The 27,941-nt window shown below is 39.5% G+C and overlaps 1 protein-coding gene and 1 long non-coding RNA gene across 6 annotated transcripts in view; one reads left to right on the top strand and one right to left on the bottom strand.

Annotated features, from left to right (window-relative positions):
- The window catches only part of Unc5c (unc-5 netrin receptor C), a 354,131-nt gene that overhangs the window by 64,594 nt on the left and 261,596 nt on the right, over positions 1 to 27,941 (bottom strand). For all 5 annotated transcript variants that reach the window (NM_001415084.1, NM_199407.2, XM_039102727.2 and 2 more), the window contains 2 exons: positions 6,873 to 7,053; positions 2,424 to 2,591 (listed from right to left, as the gene is read on the bottom strand). In NM_001415084.1, the coding sequence (NP_001402013.1) occupies positions 2,424 to 2,591; positions 6,873 to 7,053 (349 nt within the window). The remainder of the gene's footprint in view (positions 1 to 2,423; positions 2,592 to 6,872; positions 7,054 to 27,941) is intronic.
- LOC134485692 (uncharacterized) lies at positions 23,724 to 24,795 on the top strand. The gene is made up of 2 exons (XR_010063961.1): positions 23,724 to 24,119; positions 24,210 to 24,795. It is a non-coding gene; the product is annotated as an uncharacterized LOC134485692 (long non-coding RNA).

Raw genomic sequence — 27,941 nt, 5'->3', positions numbered from 1 at the left:
ACACCAGGAGCTATGTAAGCAAGGTATCACATTTCCTCTTTATTCACTAAAGGGGAGTCTTCTGGATACTATATTGATTATTAGAGGGTTTCCTTTTTGATCAAAGATTTCGTTACTTATAGTGTCAAGTAACCAGTGAAAGAGAACATGTATGAGAATTGGAAGCAAAGGACATGTAGCAGTGAAGAAACTCATCCATTCTCTTTTCCTTCTCTCTTCCCCCTCCCCATCTCTTGACCTCTATATTCTTTGTTTGCTTTTGGTCATCCATGACACTTCATTTGGCCGAAACCTTCGCTATTCCTTCTTATAAAGACAGTATTATTTGTCATCTATTTGATGATTCCATTTTATCATTTGATGGTACACACATTTCTATTCACCCTGAAATAATATTTAAGTAAATTTGTAGTTTGGCAGTGATATAGTAATATAGAATTGACTCAATTTCATTCTAATTTTGGTGGATTACTCATAAGAAATCTCAGTAATGATGAGCTGAGATATCTCTATAAATTATTATACTTCGAAATGAATCATTTTAAGTGTATCAAAGAAATAGCATTCAACTATTAAACCAAGTGTTTAAATTTTCTTTGAAATACATAAATAATTATGATTATGTAGGATTTCACATGAAATAATGCCAAGCATCATTTATTAAGCATTGAAACATCTCAAATCTGGAACATTTAAATATATAAATTTTAGTACTTTATAGTATTTGGCAAATCTTTCTTTTTACTAAGTAAATATACCAATCATAATGTACACTAAGGTAAAAATATGTCCATGTTCAAAATTAAGGAACATGTTAGTATTTCCATACTACGCAGTCAACTATATATCGACTCCAGTTACCCAAAGCAATGATATTTGCTTTGCTGCAGATCATCAATTATGTGCTTATTACTTAAAGTGCTAGCACATATGTGTGTGTATGTTTGTCTGTGTGAGTGTATGTATGTGTATGTGTATACATGCACACGTTTGTATGCATGTGTGTGTATGTGTGTGTTCATTTGTGTGTGTGCATGCATGCAGGTATATATATGTGTGCATCAGTGTGCATGCATGTGTGTGTGTGTGTGTGTGTGTGTGTGTGTGTGTGTACACCCCTATTGTTCTTTCAATGACAATGGTTAAAGGACTCTGAATTACAGGAGTCAGAACTAGGTCAAATAAGGGAGAGTGTATAGGAGAATGTGAACGTCTAAGCTCACCCTCAAGTCCAAATGTGTTCCATAAAGAGTCTTCAGTGGTTCAGTGCAGGAAACCATTTTGTTACTTGGAATCAATACTTGAAAATATTACCTGTAGATAACATTTTTCTTTCCTCCCATTTCTGAAGAATGTTTTATTAAAAGGATGAACAGTAGAAAGTTCAGCAAAGCAGAGTGCTAAGGAGGCACTGCTATTGATAACAGAAACCCTGACCATTGAGTACACTGAATTTGTGCACTATTTACAAAACCACTTTAGCTGAACTTCTGGATATATTATACGCCTAGGCATTTTAATAAGTTTGGGATATGGTTTGTATCTGGGTAACTATTAACTCAAATTTACCTTGAGTCAAGACCTGATAGAAATATGAAATACTGCATGATGATTCCAAGAGGCAAAGAGACACAATCTTGGTATAGGAACCACTGCAAATAATTTATAAGACAGATGACCAAGACACACAGATAAGAATGAGCTGGCTGTGCTGTATTTTCCCGATCTGCTATCTCATATGTCACACAGCTTAGCCCTTCTTTTAATTCTTCCCAAATGTTTTATTTGCCACTGTCCAGAAACTGACACCACACATCAAATATTCCAGTATGAAACATTTCCTAAGTTTCAGTTCCTATTAATTTCCATGGATTTCTGAACGTCGAGGGTTGCTATTTCAAATATTATGGTTTTTTGCTTTTTGGGGGGGGGGTTGTATGGAATATATTTTATTCAGGGCATGGAAAGGGGAGTCAAGAGGATAGTAGAAGCAGAGAAAGGAAGAGAGAGAGAGAAAATAGAGAAGTAGAGGAGTAGAGGTTGACCGTGAGCACATGGAGGGAGAGGGGAGAGGGGATGAGAGGGCAGAGCAGAAGGAAGGCCAGAGCGAGAGAGCACTTATGTGGTTTTTAATGCTGTCCAAATCATTAGAATTACAAGATGTGCAATCTTGCCTCTCCCAGCTTAACTAGAAACGTAGGATTACATTAATGGTGCTTGGCCTCTTATAGCACGTTACATGTTTACACGATAAAGTTAAGAACGTTTGGAGGAATCTGACTTCTCAGCAAGGTAAATACTGTAGAATGAATTCAAGTAATGGCCACCACACGTCTCAGTCTAGGTTAGGTGTTTGCATATACTTCCAGTATATGTTCTCAAAATGGTAGAAGAACTTTGGAAGAAGAGGATCCTTTATTTACCTGGGCATAACGTGGTGCATGCTATTTTCTGTACACTCTGCCCCTCGCAGAAGGCCCCACCATTGAGGGGGGCTGGGTTGGTGCAGGTTCTTGTGCGTTTCTGATATCCTCGCCCACAGCGGCTGTTACACACAGACCATTCTGCCCAGGTGGACCAGCCACCATTAACTGAAGGAGACAAACCACAAAGCATGAGTTAAACATAGAGGAATGTCCAACACGTACAAATCACACAGCAGACAGACCAGAGTCATACCCCATGTACCCATAAAAAAAGCAAGATTTCAATGCTAGAGGAGGCCACAGACAGCAGTTCGCAGTTTTGCTGGGTAGCTGAGAATGTGAATACAAAATTATTTTCCACGAGTAACTCCCTTATAAAAATAAATAAGATGGTGTTCATTTTTCTTGGCTAACAGTTTTTTTTAATAAGGTACATCCCACTACCCAAATTCCAAAAAAATTACTCTTGACGGTTCATCTCACATGATAAATGTTTACATCCTGATACCATGTGAGCTTTGAAGTGTGGCAACTGAACAAAATCGCATTGATTCCTTAAAGAACAAATGATGAATTATTTTTCTTCAGCATTTGCAGACTTCATAGCTTTTCAAGGAATTTTTATCCAGTTTCACAAACCTACATGTGAACCCAATTACAGAATTAAATCTCGTAGCATTTGAGTTTTAAATAAAGTCAGCAGTCTGACTGAGCCGGTAACTGGTTGGCACATTTCAAGTGGATACTCATCTTGTGCAGAAAGGCCAATCATGGTATGGGACAGATTGGTCAGGAGATATGTGATATCTTTATATATGTGACATCTTGTGCAGAAGGTGACTCATGATGTGTGACAGAAGGGTTAGTACGTATGTGACATCTTAAGCAGAAGGCTAATCCATGATATATATATATATATATATATATATATATATATATCCCTATAAATCCAGAATCTGACATGACTCACACTATTCATTTCTAGACATCCCCTCTAGAAAATAGTATGATTTAAAAAATAGATCAAAATGTACATTATATTTATGTTTTCTCTTTGATGAAACAATTTACAACATAAATTATCTGCTGGTAGTTAAAATATTATAGGACAAGTGTGTGCATTTGCCTCCAAAGTTTAAGAAAAGAGTCAGCGACAGAAGCAACACAGACTCTACATTCAAAAGATTCACTACAAATCATATTTTCTAGGAAATGTACTCACTCATCAGTAAATAAATAGGACTAGTTTTACAGACCCAAACAAGGTATTTTTGTAATGTTTTTAAGTGTGTGATAATTAGAAGAACCTATGATGTTAAAAAATAGGAAAATATTGTTGTATATTTTTATGTATGCCATTAAAATGATAAATTAAGGGGTTTTGTAATAAAACCTAGGTGTTTAACATTGTACATTAAATAAAAATAACATGTGGTTTTTATTTTAATGCGCTATCTATGCATAAAAAAATACTAGTGGTATCATATTTATTTCAAAAATACTATTGGTAAATTACAGCACTAAAGATATTTTCTTCTTTGACTTTTTCTGTGTTTTTCCAAATTTTCCTTAATAGATATATATTTATAAGCCCAAAATGACAGAAATAAAAAAAGGAGCTATGAAAGAAGTTCAGAAGAAATGATAATTAGATATTGTAATCCTGTGGATTGATGAGCCCGAAATTCACGAGCCTTGACTAGTCAATTTATGGAGCCATGAAAACCAGGAGCACACAGTTGACGGGTAGAGTTTCAACTGGAGTTCCCAAATGAAGTTCCTGGATCAGCTCTCTAAAACCTGAAATGTCACAATGTTGCCATGCATGCTGCTTTGGAGCACGGGAAACTGGGACTCTACATCTACAGTTACTAGTCTAGTGACATTCTACTCTGACATAAAAAATCAGATTTATTTATTTACTTATTTATTATTTACTTATTGCAGACACAGATTTACAGAGAAAGAGAACACCCCCTAAAATAGGTTAAAAAGCCAGATAGCTGCTGATCCAAGTCTCATTGCTTTATCTTTGTTTTATCTTGTTTAAAATACAGTCACCAAACACAGACACTATTGCAGATGCCAAGAAGTGCTTGCTGACAGGAGCCTGATATAGCTGTCTCCTGGGAGGCTCTGCCAGAGCCTGACAAATACAGAAGTGGATGCTCACAGCCAACCATTGGACTGAGAATGGGGTTCCCAATGGAGGAGTTAGAGAAAGGACAGAAGGAACTGAAGAGGTTTGCATGCCCATAGGAAGAATAACAATATCAACCAACCAGACACCCCAGTGCTCCCAGGGAATAAACCACCAACCAAAGAGTACACATGGAGGGACCCATGGCTCCAGCCGCATATGTAGCGGAGGATGGCATTGTCAGACATCAATGGAAGGAGAGGCCCTTGGTTCTGTGATGGTTCGATGCCCCAGTGTAGGGGAATGCCAGGGAAGAGAGGCAAAAGGGAGTGAATGGGTGGGAGGGAGACCTCCCTCATGGAAACAGGGGGCCGGGGAGTAGGATACAGGGTATCTGGATGGGAAACCGGGAAACATTTCAAATGTAAAGAAAATATCCAATAAAAATATTTTTAAAAATTCTCGTTATTTGTGTATGATCCTTTCTAATAACAATGTTCTCATTGCATTTGGAGATGTTGAAATTATGCTATAAGTAGAAAGAGATTTGCATCTATATTAAATACCTATAGAATACAGCTATTTATAGTGTGCCTTCATCAGTCATTTAGGATTGGCACATATTATGATTGGGTCCCATTGCTTCTTTGCATTTTAAATGTTGTTAAGCAAGAGTTTCAGGCAATTTAGACTAAGATAAAAAGTACAAAACAACTTCTAGTGATTTAAGAAATACAGTTGTTACAATTCAACATAGCCATTTATCTGGACTAGGAAAGTAAACTCCAGAGTAATCAGGGGATTACAAAACATTAGAATGCTTCTATCCTGTAATTAAAATGGCAGTCGTAAAACTATGTGTAGCTTCTGGAACATCATGATGGTTTTTGTTCCTGTGACTCTTCATCTTGCCGGTACACAGCCCAACTACACAACAGTATTGTTGGAGAGGAAACAGCCTAATTTCTGTATTTTCAGTTTGGTATGGGAATTGAACTTACATATGATAGATTAAAAACACTCAAGTGGATTCAACACATGTTTATCCATCATAGGAAGATCATAGAGAAGTAAGCAGAGTGGTCCCAGGAATGCTAAGCTACAAAAAGGTTACTAAGAGTTGAGTTAACTGAATAAGAAGTGTATAGAACTCTCCTGTTTTTAACTTTCTGTCCTCAATGGTAAGAATTTTCTTTACTTTTTAGTATACAGGAGGTGGTTTTCCTGGGAACTCCTCTTATATTTAAAGCAAATGGGGGGAGGTCAGGGTGATCTCTTTGGAGGTGCTTTTATTAAATTGCCCTCAACTTATGAAAATGGCCGAACAGCTGTAATGGCATAAAACACTCTTATCTCCTGTAAGAGTCTCTGAAGTAATTGCCAGGCTATCCCAAGTGACAGCACCTACTTCACAGGCCATGAAAATCGAGGCATAAGGCAGACCATATAAATAGGGAGAGACAGCTTCCCTATTTTCTGAGTAGAGGTAAAGTCTGGGTTCCTTGTTCAAGAGGAAACCTCACCTCAAATACTTGGGGTTTAGATTTTTCTGTGACAATAAATAAACATAACGAAGACCCAATCTCCTGAGAATTATGTTAATACGCAGCGTAATCTTTTAGTGTATGAAACAACAGTGAGCAGAGCTGAGGGATGAATTGTCTTGAGAAAGAGCTAGGGAAAAAGTATCAGCTCCCAAGGGAGGTAAGAGCATGGAGGCCCCACCAAAATGGAATGTGAAACTGTTGACACTTGAAGAGAATCTACAGATTAAGAGATGAGCAGGCTAAAGGGGACTAGAGAGTGCAAAATCCCTTCAGGAGGCCATGGTGTAGGAATGACACTCCCTTGACCATAGTTGTCTTTATTATGGCTCTACAGTCCTTGGGAGAAAGCAAGTTCTAGGGGTGGGTGGGCACCAAGTATGTTTATGGAATCTATTGGTTTCATATTTCTTGTGTTTGTGCAATCATGGGCCAGAGTTTAGAGTCGAAGAACCGTCATTGTTCCTTCTAGAGCTTTGTTATCTCTCAAACTCAGTCAGGTCCCCTTGGTACCATTCCTCCTTGAGAATGAGACCCCTGAGAAGCAGCAGATGCAGTCGGTTTCCAGCAACTTACCAAAGCTTCATCACACGTATGAGCCTCCCGGAAGTAATTAAACCAACTGACCATCCGTGAGGCTGGAAGAAACAGTGGTGGGAGTCTAAAAGAGATCGGTAGCTGGATATTTTATAATGCAATAATGCTATAAATGAGAACGAATCGCTTGCATGTGCCGGACTGAGAACCTGAGGGTCCTCTTACCATACACGATGACGGTGGCTGTGGTGCTTTTCCTCTTGGCAACAATGTTTTTGGCAACACAGGTATAATTCGCTGTATCTGAGAGTCGTGCCTGCTTGATGATCAGGTTGTGATCGATAGTGATATAAAAATTCCGATCTTCGACAGGATCAATTATGTCTTCATTCTTTAGCCACTCCACCTAAAGACATACAAGAAAATTTGATAAATCCCAAGTCTAGGCCCCTGCATGGCTACTTGTCCTGACCTGGGTCTTGTAGTGTATATAAGATTATTTCATGCTGTGAACTGCATCTAAGCAGTGGAAAGTTACTTTCCAAGGTCATATTAGGTATCACTCACCTGCCAAACATGCTGATTCTGTCTGTACTACATTATTCTCAAATGTCAATGAACCAGTTTGGAAATATAGTGCTCAACTGTTTCCACTTTGCCCTGCAGGCAGACATGGGGAGCAAGCATTGCCAAGCACAGAACCCGATCAAAAAATAACAAGCAAAGTGTTTCAAACTGGACCCGAACCTTTTGCTGTTTGATTTGTTTACTCTTGGCAACTTACCTGCTGCTTCATGGAAAAGATATAAGGCTCTAAAGAAGCCGAAAAGGCATTTCAGACATCATGGAGCTCTAATAAGGCAACATTCAGATGATTTACCTGTGGCTTCTCTGCAACATATGGATTGCATTTGCCTGAAAATGCACAGACCTTAAAATGTAGCCAAACACCGATTTGGAGATGCGTGTAAGCCAAAGTATTTGGTGGGGGAAAGTTTCTCTACCAACTCCAACACAACCCAAATAGCTCATAGGTCACGCTCAAATCCCTGTTTTGAATACTTCTAGTATTCAGATCTTTGGCACATAGTTTGGTTTTGGAAAATCTGACCTAAGACATGAGTATTCAACACTATCAGAGCATTGTTTTGCTATGCTAATACTATTGGTTTAACAACAGCTTCCCGTCCTCGCTGAATAAAAGAAGAGACATGTTCTTGTGCACACTGTTCTTCTGGGGGCCAAACTATTTTTTATGTTGGCAAGATTTGTTTCCCTGTGAAGCAGTTTTCCCATAAAGGGAAAACAACGTTGATATTTACTGCAGTTAAACTTTCCTCTTGCATTACAGCGGAATGTGGACACAGGTAACCTTTAGTAAGAGGGAGTCAATATTGTTGCCATTTTCGAGATCTTAGAGAGCTTCTTCAGCGCCGTGAGAAGTCTAGAAATTAATCTCTAAATCTGTCAGTGAACTTGACACAACACAGTTCTAAGGTACTTCTATAACGCAAGAGACTGTCAGCTATACTTTTCTAATCCGTAGAAGAGAAGCCAGCATCAAGAGGGAAAAACAGAAACAAAACAACCATACTCCCGAGAACCAGAAGTGGATGAGGGTACAGATGCCAACCATTATCTATAATCATGCAAATTTGGAAGCAGTTTAATATACTTGATATTTGCACTAATTGTAGGGAGAGATAGAAGGCAATCTCTTTCAAACTGGATTTTTAAATGTGAGTTTTGCTGTCAAATTCAGAGCACATGTAATGTGCTAGTGACTAGCTATGGTATGTTGATTGACATGTATATGTATGCAATTTCCTAAAGCCATGTACTATCAGATAGCTACATGACAATACTGATCTGACAACTGACTTTATTATTTCTTGGTCTAAGTTTTGGCCTTGGTTATCTGTCTGTGGTGGCTTAAATAAAAATGGCCTCATAATGCTGAGAGGGGTGTCATTAAAGGGAGGCCTTGTGGGATTAGGAGTGTCTTATTAGAGGAAGTATGTTGCTGGGGGTGGGCTTCATGGTCTCAGAATCTCTTTCTCTCTCGAAGCAAGGATCTAGATGGTGAACTGGGAAACTTCTCTAACACCCTTTCTGCACGAAAGCCACTGTGCTTCCTGCCATGGTGATAACGGACTAAACTTTTCCTCTGAACTGAGCCAAAATTAAATGTTTTCCTTCATAAGAGTTGCCATGGTCATGGGGTCTCTTCGCAGCAATAGAAACTCTGACTAAAACACTGCCCCATCTTAAAGCTTTCTTGATTAACTGACCGTGGGATTACTGATTTTGTATTCTCAACAAGTCTTGTCTCGAGAGTCCATTTTACCATCTGTCTTTGAATGACATCCCTCAGACATATGGATTCTCTTTCACTTGGCTGTGTCTAAGAGTTTACATTACCCCCTACAACTTCCCTGTCTGTCACCATTCTGGATATACATAGGCTCATAAATGCTGAGTTCTGGGTGCAGTTCTCTGAGGTACCCCCACCCCGGGATCATATGGAGTCTTTCTCTTGAGATTATATTTGAATTTCCAGTTTCCATGCTTGCCTATTCCTTTTAGCTTAAGTTCTTAGTGCTTATTTTATTTCACAGTGTTTCCTTAATGACTTATACCCAACCCTTAAGCTCATGACTTGCCTTAGTTTTCTTTATGTAGATTGATACTCTGTTAAACAAACAGTGATATTATCCTAATTCCAATAGGTATAAAGAGACCCCAAGGCATATTACAAACCTCTAGTTTCTTTGAAGAATTTATTACATGGAAGAAAGAATTCCATTTACACAGTGGACAGAAATTTTTGAGAGCCTAGCCTGATTGGTGCATGGTAATTTTGTTTTCATACACAAGGAACAGATTTTTCTTTCCGTATATCCATGAGTGATGGAGCATCTAGAACGCGAGAAGCTGATCTTGAAGTGAATGTTGTAGGTACTTGAGAAAGTGCACTCATTTTCTCGCCTAATGACTGCTATGATCACAGAATCTCTATACTGTGCAGTTCCTGTGTTGACCTATGTAACTGCCTTGTAAGAAATGGTGTGTTACAGTGCTGGACAATGCCACAGAAAAGTAGAGAGAAGCCTGGCAAAGTCTCACACTGCTCTGAAGTCCTGTACCCTTTCTCTGTTGTTGCCCTGCTTGAAGATCAGACCCCTGAGTATAAATAGGTTTCTTTTGCTGTACAACCAGGCAGTGGAACCCTCCAGAATGATGTCCTATTACAATGTTTACATTTTCTATTCCCCATCTAAGCTTTATGTCTTTTGACATCAGTATTTCTCCTGAAACACTGTACTGTACTGTGGACTGTACTTGGTTTTCTAAGTGGGAACAAACTCCTGAATCTAGGTTTAGGTAAGCGCATTTATTTTACACTTTCCCCCCCCAGATCATTCTCTCCCATCACTCTTGCTTTTAACCATATATGATACCTACATACTTTTTGTAGTAACCTAGAGGCACCTGGGCTATTGTCATTTTAGTACACTTTCTAATCATCTATATTTATAACCACAGAGGTGAGATATCTTGTTTCTTGGCCCTGCAGTCCTAGACCTACCTGCAATAATCTTGTTCTCCTGGGTCACACATTCTTGGTAGAGATTTTCAGCTTTGGATTCATAGTGGGATAACTTGGGGAAGGTTTCTAATATATCAGTCCTAAATTCGACCCTGAAAGTAAATCTTCCCCAGAAAAATAAGGATTCTCAGCCTAAAGAGGTCTTTAGTGTTTTCAAATATCTCCCAGGGGTTATAAGTTAGATTATTGACTTTCAAAATGAGATCTCTTGATAGAGCTAGCACAACACAGGAGCAAGATAAAACGTCCAACTTCACCTTTTACCCATCAATTCAAGCAGACATTCAAACATGAGCTCCAGGCACCTATGTGTATGATGGCATTTTTAGAGTGATTAGTATAACTTTTGTCATTGCCACCACATGTCACCTGCAATGTCCAATACCCAGTCCTTTAACTAATTTTTTCTGTCATCCATGCCCTTCACCAAAACTCCCCATCTGTTTTGCTTCCCAGTTTTAAAATGTAACTCTAGTGTCTCCTTTGATGCCCCAATGCTTCCACTTTTCTCTTCACTCTTAGGTCCCTACTATACAGCTCTATGTCTTGAAAGAACATCTATTTCCAGAGCTATTTTGAATGGGCTCATGACACATGCGTGGAGGCAGAATGTAGACCTTTAGTTTTTCTAAGTCACAGTGTAGCTCCACCTGCTGTCGTAGACAGATGCTTCTCGCTTTGCCCTTTATTCATAAACATTGCCTCCTTGTCTGGCTTTCTCTATCTAACATCACCCAGACAATAGACAAGCAGGAGAGAACCTCGAAGTTCCCAGTCTACCTATCAACTCCTATGGTTCACTACCAGAGGAAGCTCTCTGAGATCCTCTAAGGCAATGTTTGTTGGTGCTTTCTATTCCTTTCTCACTCCCTTATTCGTGGGCAAATCCTAGAAATTCTTTTTCTTAAACCATTCAATCGTTCTTCTCTCTGGAATAAATTCTATAAACAGACATACATACTGTTACTTTTCACAACTTAAACCAAAAGCCTTCCATACTTAGCCCTATCTCTACTCAGCTCACCTTTCTCTGTGGTCTTCTGAGAAATCTTACAGACTTCATCGAGCTTCCTATCACTCCCTGGCTTGATTTCTCCTGAACCCACCATTGTCCTCTGCATATCTACTTTCACTGAGAGTGTCCTCAGTTGTAAGGAACTTTGACACTCTCAGACTAGAGCTTAAGACCCCTCATACATGCTCAGCAGCAACATGTAGCTCCCTTAGTCCCTCTCTCCTTACTTCCCTTCTCTGGACTCAGCAATTCCAGATCTGTCCAGGCTCACCCATCCTCCTCAGTTTCCTTGATCTAATTTGTACTGTCATGGACTTGATCTCTTCTTTGCCTCTCTTTTCTACTCAGATCCACTTTTTGTTGGGCTCATTGCCTGTGCTGTATATGCTTCCCATTTATTTTCCAATCCAGACTCCACCCTGAACTCTAGGCTCATACCTGCTGTCTTGTAATGCATTCAGTTGCCTGATAGCATCCTTCCAACCAGACTTTTCCAACCTGTACTTCCTGTTCTCTTAATTAGCGCAGCCAAGGCCATGTTTATCCTGCAGCTAGTTAAAGATACTCTCTTGGTTACTGCTGTATTTTCCTCTGACCATTTACTGTTAGGCAGCACAACAAGATTCTGACTCCTCCTCACCTCCGACTACTGACTCCCTTCAAGTCCAAGTTACCATTTCTCTCCTGGATTGCAAAAAGAATCTTGCATCTTCCCTTCTATATTTCCTCTCACACCTCAATATTTGGGGAAACACCCGGAATCTCCCACAGCATGCTACACCATATAGCAAGACCTCCAATGACTCCTTAGTAAACATTATCAACCCTGAGTCCTTTCAGTGTAGTACTGCGGAACTTCATGCTGCCAGAAGACCCTTGCCTTTCAGAGCTTGACTTTCATTCATCCCATGATATTATGTCTTAGTATGCAGGCCCTGTTGCCAAGGTCAACATGCAAATGAGTGCTCTCTTGATGGGGAGATACTGAATCTGCTAGGGCCTCTAGGTCTGCATGCACCAACCTTTACCTGAGCTGCTGTCATGCTGTGTTGTCCCCCACCGCTGCTTACGTCCTTTTAGTATATCTGTTCCCGCTCCTCCTTTGCACCTCTGGCTCCCATTTATTCCTATAGCCCCATTTATTCTTATGAATTTCATTCTTTTATTTTCTTTATCTCATTTAATGAAAATTTTACTAATTTTTATCCACTAGAATGGAAGCTGCGTGGGTTTTTGATCTATTAGTTTGGTTCTTCTGTAGCCCAAGCTGGTCTTGAATCAATAATCCTCTTTTTTAAAGAAGATTTATTTATTTATTTATTTATTTATTTATTTATTTATTTATTTAATACATTGAAGCTGTCTTTGGACACACCAGAAGAGAGCATCTGATCCCATGATAGATGGTTGTGAGCCACCATGTGGTTGCTGGTATTTGAACTCAGGACCTCTGGAAAAACAGTCAGTGCTCTTAACCACTGAGCCATCTCTCCAGCCCCCAAAATAATCCTCTTGCTTGCCTATTTTAAGTACTATAATTCCAGGAATGGGCCACCACAGCAACCTTCTCTGCCCACCCCCTTTTTATCACTGCTTTCTCTTAAGTTCTGGGACTGGCCTATAATTAATGTTTAGCCAGGATGTTCTCACATATGAATGAAGACAGGACACAGTGTCCTGTTAAGCATTTTTAGGTTCCTAGAAGAAGGCTTCTGTTTGAAGCCCCTAGACGTGATTTTAATTAAGTAGATTTAGCCATAGATATTGTTTTGATGGGGATCAAGAGTTTAACTCCCCAGTTCCTTCGAGGATGGCTGCTCACTATGTGACTTTAGCAGAGAAGCACGAAGTAGAAGATGAGATCCAGTCACTCTGGGAGACTCCCAGTTTCCTGTTGTCCTCTGAGGTTTTTCTGTCCTATAGTCAGTAAGTATTTCTTCAAAGATGGCATGACTATACAGTATATACTAAATCTCTATGACCTTCTTGAGAATTATAAACAACAAAAATCCTGTGGCTAAGTAACTTGTACAAACACATTTAGAGGTTATAGAATCTGTTTATAAAATAGTTTCCTAAGGAGTTGGGTTAGTGGCTTAATGGTAGCGTGCTTGTTTAGTCTATATGGATGAGAACCAGGATCCTCTCTCTGCCAAGATAAAATTGAAGATACCACCACCACCACCACCACCAAGCAAACAAATGCAAAAGAAGGCTGGGTTATGTGTCTAAGTTGGTTGATTGTGTGATTAGCATTCTTTAAGGTCTCGCTTTGATCTTCAGCCTAGGTAACCTAGTGTGGTGATACATAACCCTCACATAATGGAGAAAATGCTCAAAGTCATCCTATGCTATACAGTAAGCTCTAGGCTCCTCTGGGTTATACAAAACTCTGTCTCAAAGAGGTAAATAATCTTAACCTGTGGTTTAATCTCATGCACAAACACCAAGTACAGACTATGTGTAGGCATTGTGTTAAGTGCTGAAGAACAGACAGACAAGATCCTGCCTATTGAGCTTTCCACAGAAGGAGATGGGGCAAATGCACAATTGCAGTAGGACATGTGTTAAGATAAAGGGAACCTGAGCCTGAAACATATGGAGGAGGGACCTTGGTGGGGTGGATATCTGCACCTGCTTTTGGTGATGAAATTCTGACCACTGAAAGTCAAAGGGCATTAGAGTAACAGGGACACTTAAGGAAGCTCACATGGTTCAGTGCAGGCTAAAATGAAGAATACAAAAGGATTCTTCAGGTTCTGGCTTGGGAATCTGTGTGCAGAACAGGGTTACTAAAGGCAAAAACAATCTGAGGGCCAAAACAATGAGTTGCAGTTGACCCAATCTCATGAGGGATCCATGCAGGAAAGTGTGATGCTGGCAAATATTTAATTACTCAAAATTCCCTTGCTTTTTTCTATAAATGGTAAGTTTTGAAACCCTTAAATCCTGATGACTTTTCTTTGGGTCAGCTTTATCTTAACATGAAAAATGGGACATAATGATTTAAGAGGATATTTACAGTGCAAGTGGGCCGAAATAATATTTAGTTATTATTTTTGGCTTAGATAAAATGTTAAAGCAATCATAAAAACTTAAATGTAAAAAAGAGAAAAATATATGAGAGTAATTCTATTTATCATGTAAAAGACTATCTGAGTCATCGAGTGAAATCAATATGCAAGCGCTGTAACATCTAATTTTAAAAAATATGTTTCATGTGCTAGCTCTAGGATTAGCAGTGCCAAAGAAAACGATTCCTCCATTTTGAAGTAATTCCTTGGATATATTATATATATATATATATATATATATAATTATAAAATATATATACAACTTCTCTTCTTGGGTTGGCTTTTTATCATATTGAATAGTAATTAATTTAATCGTTCCAAGAAAATTTGCTCACAATGCACTCTTGGCTAGTCAAGTGTCAGTATCTGCTCTGGCCTCTAATTTTCTTCATATTTTTGTTATTGCAACATTTTTCTCTTTTTATCCTCCAACTTTCCCACTTGGCAAACTGATTTATACAATGTGGAGCACTTTCTGAGTTAGTAGTAATCTTTAACTGTGTATAAAACACTCGAGAAGACAGAAAAAAATAGGTTGACGTTCAGAAAGCAATAAAAGGTTCCTGCCATAAACCATGACTTCACATGACTGCCGTGATGCCCAGCACCCTTCAGTTTCTATTCTTGGGTTCAGGAACTGTTACCTTTGCTGTCTTTGGGGGACATATTTGATGTTATTTTGCTAAGGGTTTAAAAAGTATGGCGTTTCATTAATGGCGAAAAGAATAGTTAGGTAGCAATACTAAAATGCTTCACATATTCTGCTATAATGTTTGATTTGAGTCACTGCAATATGCATATCTGAGAGTCTTCCCGAAAGTGGCAGTTTTTAAACTCTCAAAGGAAAAGCTGAGTAGACTGCTGAGTTCAAAGCTGAACTTGGTCATTTTGTGTTATTTGTGTCTACTTTGGGTTGGTTTCTCATTTATAAAGCTTGCTGTGCTTATTTATAAACTGAGAATAATTCTAGACTACATTTCATAAGGATTTGGAGATTGAATGGCCTATCTCTAACACACAACGAGTAGTTTAAATTTATTAATATTTAACTAGGAATATACTAAAGGGTGTGAGGGTGACACAAAATGAGAACTCAGGAAATGAAAAAAAAATCATATTAGTCTAAATAGCTTGAAATATGTTAAAGTCTGAGTTCTTTTATCCTTCAACTGAGATTTATCCTCCATTCACTTTTAAATGACAATTGAGCACTATGTAAGGAAACATTGGCTAGACCAATAGCCATTTGGCAGATACTGTTATAAAATATTTAAATAACATACAAATGCTTCCTAATTAATCTTGTTAGAAGACATCATAATTGCATCGCTTTCTAAAAGCACATGTAGAATGTATTTTTAATAGAAGACATTTTAACTATGTTAAATCTGATATTCATCTCTATTTTGGTAGCAATATGATATTTTGGTAAGAAACATCATAAAATACATATTCATATATATATATATACACATTATTACACACACACACACACACACACACACACACACACACACACACACATTCATTCCTATCCAGTCATTCCTCAATACTATTCCTTGTAACATCACTCTCCTTCCTTCATCTTCAATATATGGCATGCATTTCATGATCTCTGTTACTTTAACTAGGCCTGCAGAGATAAATAAAGTTTCCTTCTAGTCACTGGGAAATGAAAAGATATCTAAAAATAATTTCAATGGCTACACCCTTTCTATGAAACCAAGCAGTATCCCATTATGATCTGCCCTGTAGATACCATGTCTCTGTACACACGCAGGAGCTGACATTCACAGTGTTAAACCTGGACACCCTGTAGGTTGTGATGTTCTTGCTCTGCAACAAGTATGCTGAGTGAGAACACGATATAGTTCTGTGAAGAAAAATATCTCACTTGGTGGATCCTGTTTCAACATTCAATCAAAGAACAGCAAACAAAATTACTTTCATATAATTCTAGCTGAGAGCATTAGTAGATAGACGAGAGAGAACATTTATCCTGAAGGTTTATGTACCACAGCAAAGCCATCTGCAACTCCAGGTCTCTAAGCATTTACCTTCAGAACTGCAGGCACTGGTGATTCATATTATTTTACTGCTTAGACTTCCGAGCCTCTGGGTCATCCACAAAGTATTCAATATTTTTGTAGCTCCCCGCTTTCCCTGAACACATGATATGTGTCCTTCTTTTTCAACAGTCATACTTCAGCCTATTTATCTCTTAAAAGTTACAATCCCATAGCTCCCCATTTATTCACTGGCTCATTCACTCTACACGTGGCATTTAATCCACTTTCTGGATTAAAGTCCGTTATTCGGCTCAGATTTCACTACCATAGGCAATCAATGGCCCTAATTTTCAAATGCAAAGATAGCTTCTGTTATTGCCCTTGCTATGGCAAGTATCTGCTCTGGGTGTACGCCAGAAACCCTATGTCTGACGTTTGCATGCTCTCCTGCAAGCTTCTCGCTGTCCCCATTATATCACCTCTCGCTTTACATCCGTGGTTTTTGACGCCATGCCCTAAATTATCCAGGGATCATTCACCTCATCTTTCATGCCTAGATCCCACTGGAGACTCTGATTTTATTCCTTACAGGAGGGACCCAGGCACCTAGATTTTCAAAGCTCCACAGAGAGGCCCACAGCAGCTTTGCCTGGGACTAAAGGCTCTTGGGCATTGGATGGACATAGTCTTCACTTATGGCTGATAACTCTCAAACCATCAACATTAGTCTCAATTTTTGTTAAGTTCTGTCCATCTTTCCAATTACTTTCTAGATAATTCCATCTAGATGTTCAACAGATATGAAAAGCATAACAAGTGCAGGATCAATCATAATCTCTTTTCATATTGATCTCTCTTTCAACTTGATATCTTACTGTTTATCTTAAAAATAACAGAGTCTGGGAGAGGACTATCAAGTAGAGGTTAATTAATTCCCCTTCTACATCCTAAGATTTTTCTTATTTAACAATCTGTGCAGTTGGGAACTAAATACAATGTCATAAAATGTCCTCACTATACTTTTATAAGGCTGGTGAGAAAATTTAACCCTATAAAAATAAATTTTTTCAAGAGATGATTTTTTTCTAGGTATTTGCTTTGTACATGGAAATTAATAAGCCTGTACACAATTTACCACTTTAATGAACCAAATTTCAAAAGTGTTCTGCCTATGAAACTATTTTGTTACTAGGGGGAACAAAGAATGTAAGAGTCAAACAGAATTGACTGTAGTCTTTGACTATACAAGGTAAAGGACTGCCCAGAAGGGGCTACAGGAGGATTTAATGAGATAAGTGAGTGGAGGTATATGGAATCAGGACTAGTAAATAATCACAATGGGTTTTTCTCTCGCACTAATCTTAACTCAGAGGCTACTGTCAAAATTGGATGTTTTAAACATGAACTAGACTGCTCAATGTCTTTGTTAAAAAATTATACATCTTTAAATTCCTGATACTAGTCAGGAAAGAAATACTTGGGAAGAATACATTTGCTTTACCATTACCATGAATACCAACTTCTAAAAACTCATGCTAGAGGCCAGTGAGATGGTTCAATAGATAAGGGTGTGTCCCTTCATATTCAGTGACTTGAGTTTGATCCCCAGGAAACATATGTTTGGAAAAGAAGATTGGAGATTGAAAGTTGTCCTCAGATGTCTACCCACAGACTGTATCATATGCATGCTCCAAACAAAATAAATAAGTGGGAATTATAAACGCTCAATTAGTAAACTCTCCCGGTAAAGGCTGTGTCCACTGTTCACATCCATAACTTCCTGCAGAATTTGTCCAGAAGAGTCATTATATTTCCAACCTGTGTACACAATGGTAGGTCCCCAGGTCTTGCTATAGGACGATCATATGTTTAAGAATTCCCCCTTCTGCCTCTGTTCTAAACTTTGCCTCCCTATTCCCAGCCAAGGGTATTCTTATTCCCCTTTTAAAGAAGGAGTGAAGCATTCGCATTTTGGTCATCCTTCTTGAGTTTCATGTGTTCTGTGCATCTAGGGTAATTCAAGCATTTGGGCTAATATCCACTTATCAATGAGTGCATACCATGTGTGTTTTTCTGTGATTGGGTTACCTCACTCAGGATGATATTTTCCAGTTCCATCCATTTCCTATGAATTTCATAAAGTCATTGTTTTTGATAGCTGAGTAATATTCCATTGTGTAGATGTATCACATTTTCTGTATCCATTCCTCTGTTGAAGGGCATCTGGGTTCTTTCCAGCTTCTGGCTATTATAAATAAGGCTGCGATGAACATAGTGGAGCACGTGTCTTTTTTATATGTTGGGACATCTTTTGGGTATATGCCCAAGAGAGGTATAGCTGGGTCCTCAGGTAGTTCAATGTCCAATTTTCTGAGGAACCTCCAGACTGATTTCCAGAATGGTTGTACCAGTCTGCAATCCCACCAACAATGGAGGAATGTTCCACAGAGCCTGCCCCACATGTGGCCCATACATATACAGTCATCAAACTAGATAAGATGGATGAAGTGAAGAAGTGCAGGCCGACAGGAACCAGATGTAGATCTCTCCTGAGAGACACAGCCAGAATACAGCAAATACATAGGCGAATGCCATCATTAAACCACTGAATTGAGAATGGGACCCCACCATTGAAGGAATCAGAGAAAGGACTGAAAGAGCTTGAAGGGGCTTGAGACCCCATATGTACAACAATGCCAACCAACCAGAGCTTCCAGGGACTAAGCCACTACCCAAAGCCCACACATGGACCGACCCTGGGCTCCAACCTCATAGGTAGCAAGGAATAGCCTAGTAAGACCACCAGTGGAAGGGGAAGCCCTGGGTCCTGCCAAGACTGAACCCCCAGTGAACTAGACTGTGGGGGGGAGGGTGGCAATGGGGGGAGGGTGGGGGGGGAACACCCATAGAGAAGGGGAGGGGGAGGGGCTAGGGAGATTTTGGCCCAGAAACCTGGAAAGGGAATAACAATCAAAATATAAATAAGAAATACCCAAGTTAATAAAGATAAAAAAAAGAATTCCCCCTGATACTCTCATCACCCAGTTCAGTTGATTGCCCACAGAATTCTCCAAACACTAATATGATTTTAATAATTAAGATTAGTGATACCCATCCTGATGATGAGACCCTGGATTGAAGCATACTATTTTTATTGTATGTTCCTAGAAAAGGTGTAAAAGTGCCAACTTTACTTGTGTGGTTTGATTTACAAAACAACCTTTACAGTTCTTAGATGCATGGTTTTATAGTTTCAGAGTGACTAATATTTTATAAAAGTCAGAACTACTGGCTGAATTGTCAGGGGAAGCAAGGCTTTGCAGTAAACTATTGCTCAAATAGCCTGGCCTTGCATAAGTTCTACTGTGAGACCACTCCAACATTTTACAACCATCACGTTTTGATCAATGCCTATGCCTTTCTTTCTATATCTTTTATATTTACTTTTTAAATCTATGACATGGACATAGACAGAAAAACCTATGGTTCTCAAAAGACACAGCCGGAATACAGCAAATACAGAGGCGAATGCCAGCAGCAAACCACTGAACTGAGAATAGGTCCCCCGTTGAAGGAATCAGAGAAAGAACTGGAAGAGCTTGAAGGGGCTCGAGACCCCAAAAGTACAACAATGTCAAGCAACCAGAGCTTCCAGGGACTAAGCCACTACCTAAATACTATACATGGACTGACCCTGGACTCTGACCCCATAGGTAGCAATGAATATTGTAGTAAGAGCACCAGTGGAAGGGGAAGCCCTGGGTCCTGCTAAGACTGAACCCCCAGTGAACTAGACTATGGGGGGAGGGCGGCAATGGGGGGAGGGTTGGGAGGGGAACACCCATAAGGAAGGGGAGGGGGGAGGGGGATGTTTGCCCGGAAACCAGGAAAGGGAATAACACTTGAAATGTATATAAGAAATACTCAAGTTAATAAAAAAAAAAGTGTATCCATTTAGAGCTCCCAGTTACATATGGCCTAATCTAATAACCCTCAAATTGAATCTCGATTTAGAAAACTCATTTGCTCACTTCTATTCATCCCTCATTTTTCTAACCAAATATCACAATAGTTATGTACGTAATACTGACCCAAAAATTCTAGCTACTAGTGTTATAGATCAGAGACTATAAATGGGGAGTTGTTTAAGATAGCCACCAAATCATTCTTGGTAATAGTGTTTCAAGATTTTATGTTAAAACTCGGGCTAAGAATGTAAATGTACTCCTGTTATGCAACTGAAGAATCAAACTCAAATATTTGGGGGTAGAGCAACACTTTTTAAAGCTAACCATCCTAGCCTCTTCCTTAGTTCTCCATTCTTCTCAATCCTTTGAAGCAAAGGAATCTATGCCAGCATGAGGAATGCTGAGTGCCAATGTTAGCAACCATAACTGTTTTTCAGAACCATCATATGTCTTTTCTGAGCTGTTGTTTTTAAGTAAAATCATCAAGATAAGGGAAAATTACAAATGGACACTGTGATTTTATTTTCTAACCAACTGTTTCTCAGAAAACAATGGAATACTATTTTGAAACTCAATAGATTCCACCTCACACCAATCAGGATGGCTAAGATCAAAAATGCAGGTGACAGCAGTTGCTGGCGAGGTTGTGGACTGCAAGCTGATAAAACCACTTTGGAAGTCAATCTGGCAGTTCCTGAGAAAATTAGAAATAGTTCTGCCTGAAGACCCAGCTATACCATTACTGGGTATATATCCAAAAAATGTTACAACATATAACAAGGATACCTGCTCCAATGTATTCATCGCAGACTTATTTATAATAGCCAGAATTTGGAAACAACCCAGGTGTCCCTCAACAGAAGAATGGATACAGAAAATGTGGTATACGTTCTGTACTAATAGAGTACTACTCAGTGAATAAAAACAACATGAATTTTGCAGGCAAATAGATGGAACTAGAAAATATCATCCTGACCAAGATAATAAAGACACAAAGGAACACATATGGTATGTACTCACTGATAAGTGGATATTAACCTAAAAACTCACAGTGCCCATAATTCAACAGACCATACGGAGCTTAGGAAAGACAAGGGTGTGGATGCTTCATCCCACATTGAGGAGGGAACAGCATTATCATGGGGGAATTGAGGTAGAGGGGGACCTGGGAGAGAGAGAGAGAGGAGAGGGAGGAAATAAGGGAGCAGTATCAGATACTTGAGGGGATGGGAGAGAGGTACAGAGGGTCAGGAAATCGAATAAAAGTATGTAGCAGGGGGATTGAGGAATTGGGGATAGCCACTGGATGGTCCCAGACACGAGGGAAATGAAAGGCTCCCAGGACCCAATGGGGATGACTTTAGCTGAAACGTGCAGAGAAGGGGAGATAGAACCTGTAGAGACCACTTCCAGCAGATAGTTTCCTCTGTCTAGGGATGGGAACATCCACCCATTTCAAAGTTTTTAACCCAGTAATGTCCCTGTCCAAAGGAAGTACAGGGACAAAAAATGGAGCAGAGACTGAAGAAAGGGCCATCCGGGGACTGTCCCACCTGGGGATACATTCTATCTTCAGACACCAAACCCTGACATTGTTGCTGTGGTCAAGACGTGCGTGCTGACAGGAACCTGGTGTGACTGCTCCTTGGGAGGTCTGGCCTGCAACTGACCAATGCAGATGTGGATGCTTGGAGCCAACCATCAGATTGAACTCGGAGACTGAGATGGGGAAACTGGCAGAAGGACTGGAGGAGCCAAGGGGGAATTGCAACCCCATAAGAACATCATCTGGTTAGACTACCCTGTGGTCACAGACACTAGACCACCAACCAAGGAGTGTATAGGACAGGATCCATGGTTCCAGAGACACAGGGAGCAGAGGATTGCCTTGCCTGACAGCAATGTGAGAGGAGGCCCTTGGTCCTGTGGAGGTTTGATGCCCCAGTGTAGGGGGATGCTGGAGCTGTAGGGTGGGAGAGGGTGGGTGGGTGGGGGATCATTCTCATAAAGGCAAAGGGGAGGGAGGAGAAGGCAGAAGTGGGATGGGGCTTTGTGGAGGGGTAACTGGGCAGTGGGATATCATTTGAGATGTAAACAAATGGAATGATTAATAATAATGATGATGAACACAAACTTCAAGATTAAATCTAACGAGAGCCCTGATGATAAGTGTAGAGTGGAATATGTATCTTCCTAAATAAATGTTGAATATATATAAGCCATATTTACTATAAATGTAAATTTTGAATTTTAAACAAGTCCACAAGCTTTATGTTAGGATATTCTGATATCAAGAGATCTTGCCAAAGATGACAATGTATGGATTTTATAAGTCTTTTTTTTATACTTGCAGTGTCAACCCAAGCATAGAGTCATTGCTTATAACATTATTAAATTGAATAATTTGTATACAACTTCATGTCTCTCTACAGTCCATGGACCATGAGTATGGATCATGAATGCCAACAAAGTTAAAATGGAAACAGCATTAATTTTCTACTAACCAGAAGACTTTGAGGATTGTATACTTAGAACTATGTAAATATAAATTGTAGCAAACTGGGCTGACATGATGGTGTGTGTGTATTCACAATCCTTTCACTCTGATCCCACAGGCTTATTTTTGTGATTTCTTGAGCACAGTCTTTTATATCAATGAAGCCAAGTTATTCTAAAGAGTTTGAAATACTACTATAGTAGAACTTATTTATCTCTGAAGATTAGAGGTAAATAAACTCACAATATAAGGACATTTTTACCATCAGGGCTATATAATTTTGTTGTTGCAATGAATGAAGAAAAGGCAACTTAAAATCTGTGCAGAGCCCCTTCTCACTCTGTGGAATGTATTCAGACCCTCAATGCCTAATGGCACCCTTTAACATAAAAAACTTGCTGACCCAGGGATTGATTATATATTGTCTTGTCATATATGTCAATATAAGAAGCCAGGCACCTTATACTTTTCTATTCTCCTTCCCTTTGAAAGACAGATGTGTTTTGTCTAATTATTCACTGATTGGTATCGGGAGAAACATTAACATAATTGGCACATTTGTCCTAATTAACCAAGGAAACTGCCACATGCCATCCAAGATGAAAAAGTGACTCCGGCAAGCATTATGTAGAAAAATTCACATCTATCAGAAAGGTTATATTGTTGATAGCAAATTGGGGCCCACTGTGCCAGAACATTGCCCTGGAAAGCAACACAACAGAATCCTGAAGTGTATGCACATCTAGAGAGTTGGGGTTTGGTAGAGAATTGTATATAGGTACATTAATCAAACAAATGGGAAAAGCAATTATTGGGCAATTATCAAATGCACACTCAGCCAAGTTAAGCTTCTCATAGGTGAATTAGAGAGTCCCTGGGAGTCTGCCAAGTTTCACAGGCTGGTTGACAGGTGACAAGTCTGAAGTATTATTATTACTGCTGCTACTATTATTATTATCTGCCTACTTTTATATTCTTAAAATATGTTAGAACATATGGATAGGTTTTACAAGCTCCAGTATACTGTACATGGTACCCGTTAATCTGTATTTAAGGCTGGGGCATCCCTGTCAGGTTTTCTAGATATTTCTCAGAGAATGTTTTGTGTCAGCTATAGTGTAGACTGTAAAATACAGATGCTGAGAAAGCGGTTGTGTGTGCAGTTGCAGTGCCTAAGATTCTACCCGAGAAGCTCTCAGGTCGTGTCCACATGAGTCAGCTATGCACCCAGCTATGTTTCCAGGGCACAAGGCATTCTCCTTTGCGAAGGAAGAAGCGTTTGGTTCCACCTGTTCACAGGTTTGAAGTAACAAGACTCTCTCCTCTTTTTTACTTGCTCCACTGGCAATAAGTAACTTACTGCCCCTTTTGAATACCCCAAATAACCAGGAAAGCAACCAACCAACCGACCAACCAACCAACCAACCAACCGACCAACCAACCGACCAACCGACCAACCAACCAACCGACCAACCAACCAACCAACCAACCAACCAACCGACCGACCAACCAACCGACCAACCAACCAACCGACCAACCAACCATCCGACCAACCAACCGACCAACCAACCAACCGACCAAATCTACTTCTTCTTTGATGGCATTATTCAATATTCCTTATATCTTTCAGTATGACTATGAAGCTAAAGGTATTTTAGGCAGTTGTAAAAATAAAACGGGCAAAGAATTAAAAAATTCAAATGGAAACTACAGTGACATTTTGCTCAGTTGTCGTAACTTCTGCAGAAGGAAGGGATTTGCCAAGAAAGGGAATTTGTTTTCCTCCCTTAATTGCACATATGTCTGGCTCATTGCTTTTGAGAGCTGAATGTACACAGACCATATTGTGGAGGCGAACTTGTCTTCAATCCTGTAAACTTCTAAAACTGAAGTTAGACCATGAAGAAATAAAAGCAAATGGACAGAGAACGTAATGTAATAAAATCTAATTGAGAAATAAAATTAAAAAAACAAACTCCCAAAGCTGAATTACTATATGTGACACCACCACACAAGTCAACAAATTAGCCCTGAATTGTGTTTAAAAGCTAAATTTCCTACAATAGAAGGACTATAAATTGTGAAACACATTGACGGATTACTAGTCTGTTACTATGTTTGACTAAGAACTTGACTTCCAGATAAGCAATATTTAGCCTTATTTCTCTTTATCCATGTAAAGTAGTCAGGATTGTGCCTAGTCTGACAATCATCAGGAATTACAAGACTATTTTTCTTCTCTGGGGATGTCTTTTCCAATTCACACTGATTGAGGTAAGTACAGACTATGGGCATAAGGACAGTCGTTGGAATTCTAACACAAGAAAGTGATCAAAAATAAAAAATAGCGTTTTATTTTCAGAAAGACAATCGTGAAAATAAAAGGCCCCTTGCATTGCGATTGTGAGTCTCATTAGGGCTTTTCTCATTGCTGAAGCACAAATGAGATTTGGTGTAGAAACATTCTATTGACCACTGGGTTTCTGTCATCTATCTACCGGGTGCTCCTGCTAGTGTGATGTGGACAAGGGATGTGGACATCCAGCTCAATATGGACATGGAAGACTTCACTTTCTCATGACAGGATAAGTAATTTGCACATTTTTTTCATTTGGAAAGTCATATTTTAATTGCAAAGTCACAAAATTATACATGTTCTGTATTTTTCAACTTGTCTTGTTCCCTTCTACTTTTACATTAAAGTTAGGCACCTCTTTTCTTTCTTTAATTTTTTTCCTTTCTCCCATTTCCATTCATATGATCTAAAAATCTGTCTCCATGAAGTGGTAAGACCCTTTAAAGCCACATATTTGTTTTGTGAAAATTTCTTATTTAAAATCTTCACTGGCATCCCACTCATTTAAGCATGGTTCTGAATGTCTAGCCATGTCTACAGTCCCTGAACTTCTCTTACCCTGATATGGAATGTCTTCCTGTCATTGGATCTCAGATGAGAGGCTCCTACTTTTTCTTTCAAAGCCATCAGCCTCTGAGGGGATTTGTGTCCTGCCTCTGCTGCCTGGAGCTTTCTGACCCAGTTCTTTTCAAGACTGGCTCCTTCCTGTTGCCCAGAGCTCAGTGCAAATTGATCTCTGCAGAAGACTTTCCTGTAGTCCTCTGAACCCCCAACAGCCGCCTGATATGACCTGTGATTTGTTTCCTTCTTTTAGACAACTTTGCCTTGTTCCCTTTAACACGTGGTTACCTGAAAACGCTTTCATCCTACCTTTTCTCTTTGTTTTCCCTGTCTCAGAACAATCATAAGAATATTGGGTGCACAATGATCCCACAAAACATATTTCCTGAATATATGGATTGATGATAGAAGATAGAATATGTATTTTACATATCTATCCTTGAAGGAACCACTATGCATGTTAGACCATTGAACCTAGAATCTGTAGCTGTTAAAACAATGACTTTTATAGCTTACATTTGTTACATAAATTGATAAATTGAATGCTTATTTAGTCATTAATTTAAACATACACAGATGTAAGGCCTTGTGTTGAGCTCACTGTAAAATGCTAGGGACAGATTAGGAGAGAAATACTATAAGTGTGTAACAATAGAAAACAATTTTTGGAACAATGGACAGCTTAAAAACAGTTTTATATTTCCGTTAGGAGCAATTCTGGGTTAAAATTTTGAGTAGGGTGGGTGGCCCCATTCCTCAACCAGGAGCTGTGCCTAACCTCTGGATATGGTCTTGACAGGTTCTCTTTCCCCTTTGTTGGGTATTTAATCTAATGTCATCCGTGTTGGGTCTTGGGAGCCTCTTGCTTTCCTGCCATCTGGGACTTTCTGTTGGCTACTCCCATTTCCCCTTTGATACACACCTATATTCAATTTCCTGACCCTCTGTATATCTCCCCCATTTCCTCCCATACCTGATCTTTCCCCACCTTTTTTCCTCTCCTCCTCCTCTCTTCCTTTCAAGTCCCTCTCACCCCCTACCTCTAGTTTTTAAATCCCATCCTTTTGCCTGCGAATTTCAGGAAGTCATTGTTTATAATGGTTGAGTAATGAAAAAAAGGCCATCCAGAGATGGCCCTATCTGGGGATTCATCCCATATGCAGCCAGCACACCCAGTCACTATTGCTGATGCCAAGAAATGCTTGAAGACGGGAGCCTGATATGGATGTCTCCTAAGAGGCTTTGCTAGAACCTTACCAATACAGATGCGGGTGCTTGAAGTCAACCATTAGACTGAGCTCAATGGGGAAGGACTGAAGGAGCTGAAGGGGTTTGCAACTCCATAGGAAGAAAAATATCAACCAACCAGATCCACCAAACAAAGAGTACACATGGAGCGAACCATGGCTCCAGTAGCATATGTAGCATAGGATGTCCTTTTCGGGCATCAATGGGAGGAAAGGCCCTTGGTCCTGTGAAGGCTCGATGCCCCAGTGTAGGGTATAATGCTAGTGTGTTGAGGCAGGAGTGGGTGGGTGGGGGAGCACCCAAATAGGAGTAGGGGGAGGGAGTGGGATAGGGGGCTTTCAGAGGAAAAACCGGGAAGGGGGATAACATTTGAAATGTAAATAAATAAAATAACCAATAAAAATTAAAAAAAAAACCTTTTTTCTAGTTCTCTATGTTGTTATACACAAAACAGGAAGAAAATCTGACAGATATTGGCACTGAAAGGCAAGTTCCCTCCCAGAGTACCAAGTTTTTCATTTCTTCCTTAGCCTCTCTTACCTGCAAAGAATGTGGTGTACTGCTTGGTAGACAATGCACCTGGCAGGAAATACATCTCCTCCGATTCTGAGAGGTGGCGTGGCTTGGAAGGCACTGCTCAGTGGCCATATTAATAAGCAATGAGAGAGAAAGTCACCTGATGTTGCACAGTCAGTAGCGCCTCCAGCTGCCAGTGGGCTTTGGTCTCGACAGTATCTACTTTAAAAAACCTGTTTCCTATTTATCATGACTAAACTCAGCAAAATAATCTATTTTTTCACACCTCACCCCATATTTTCCCACTCACTAATTAGAGATGCAAATGTTGATAAATAGGAAGACTGTTTTTAAGTACAACTGGGTCAATACGTTGAACACTGTGCCCTGTTCCTCCAATTAAACTCCTATGAGAAATAGCTCAATTATAATTAGGGAGG

This window comes from Rattus norvegicus, chromosome 2 (assembly GCF_036323735.1).
Source record: "Rattus norvegicus strain BN/NHsdMcwi chromosome 2, GRCr8, whole genome shotgun sequence".
Taxonomy (NCBI): domain Eukaryota; kingdom Metazoa; phylum Chordata; class Mammalia; order Rodentia; family Muridae; genus Rattus; species Rattus norvegicus.
Note: the sequence above shows the minus strand (reverse complement) of the source record. Positions and strands in the feature narration are given on the sequence as shown.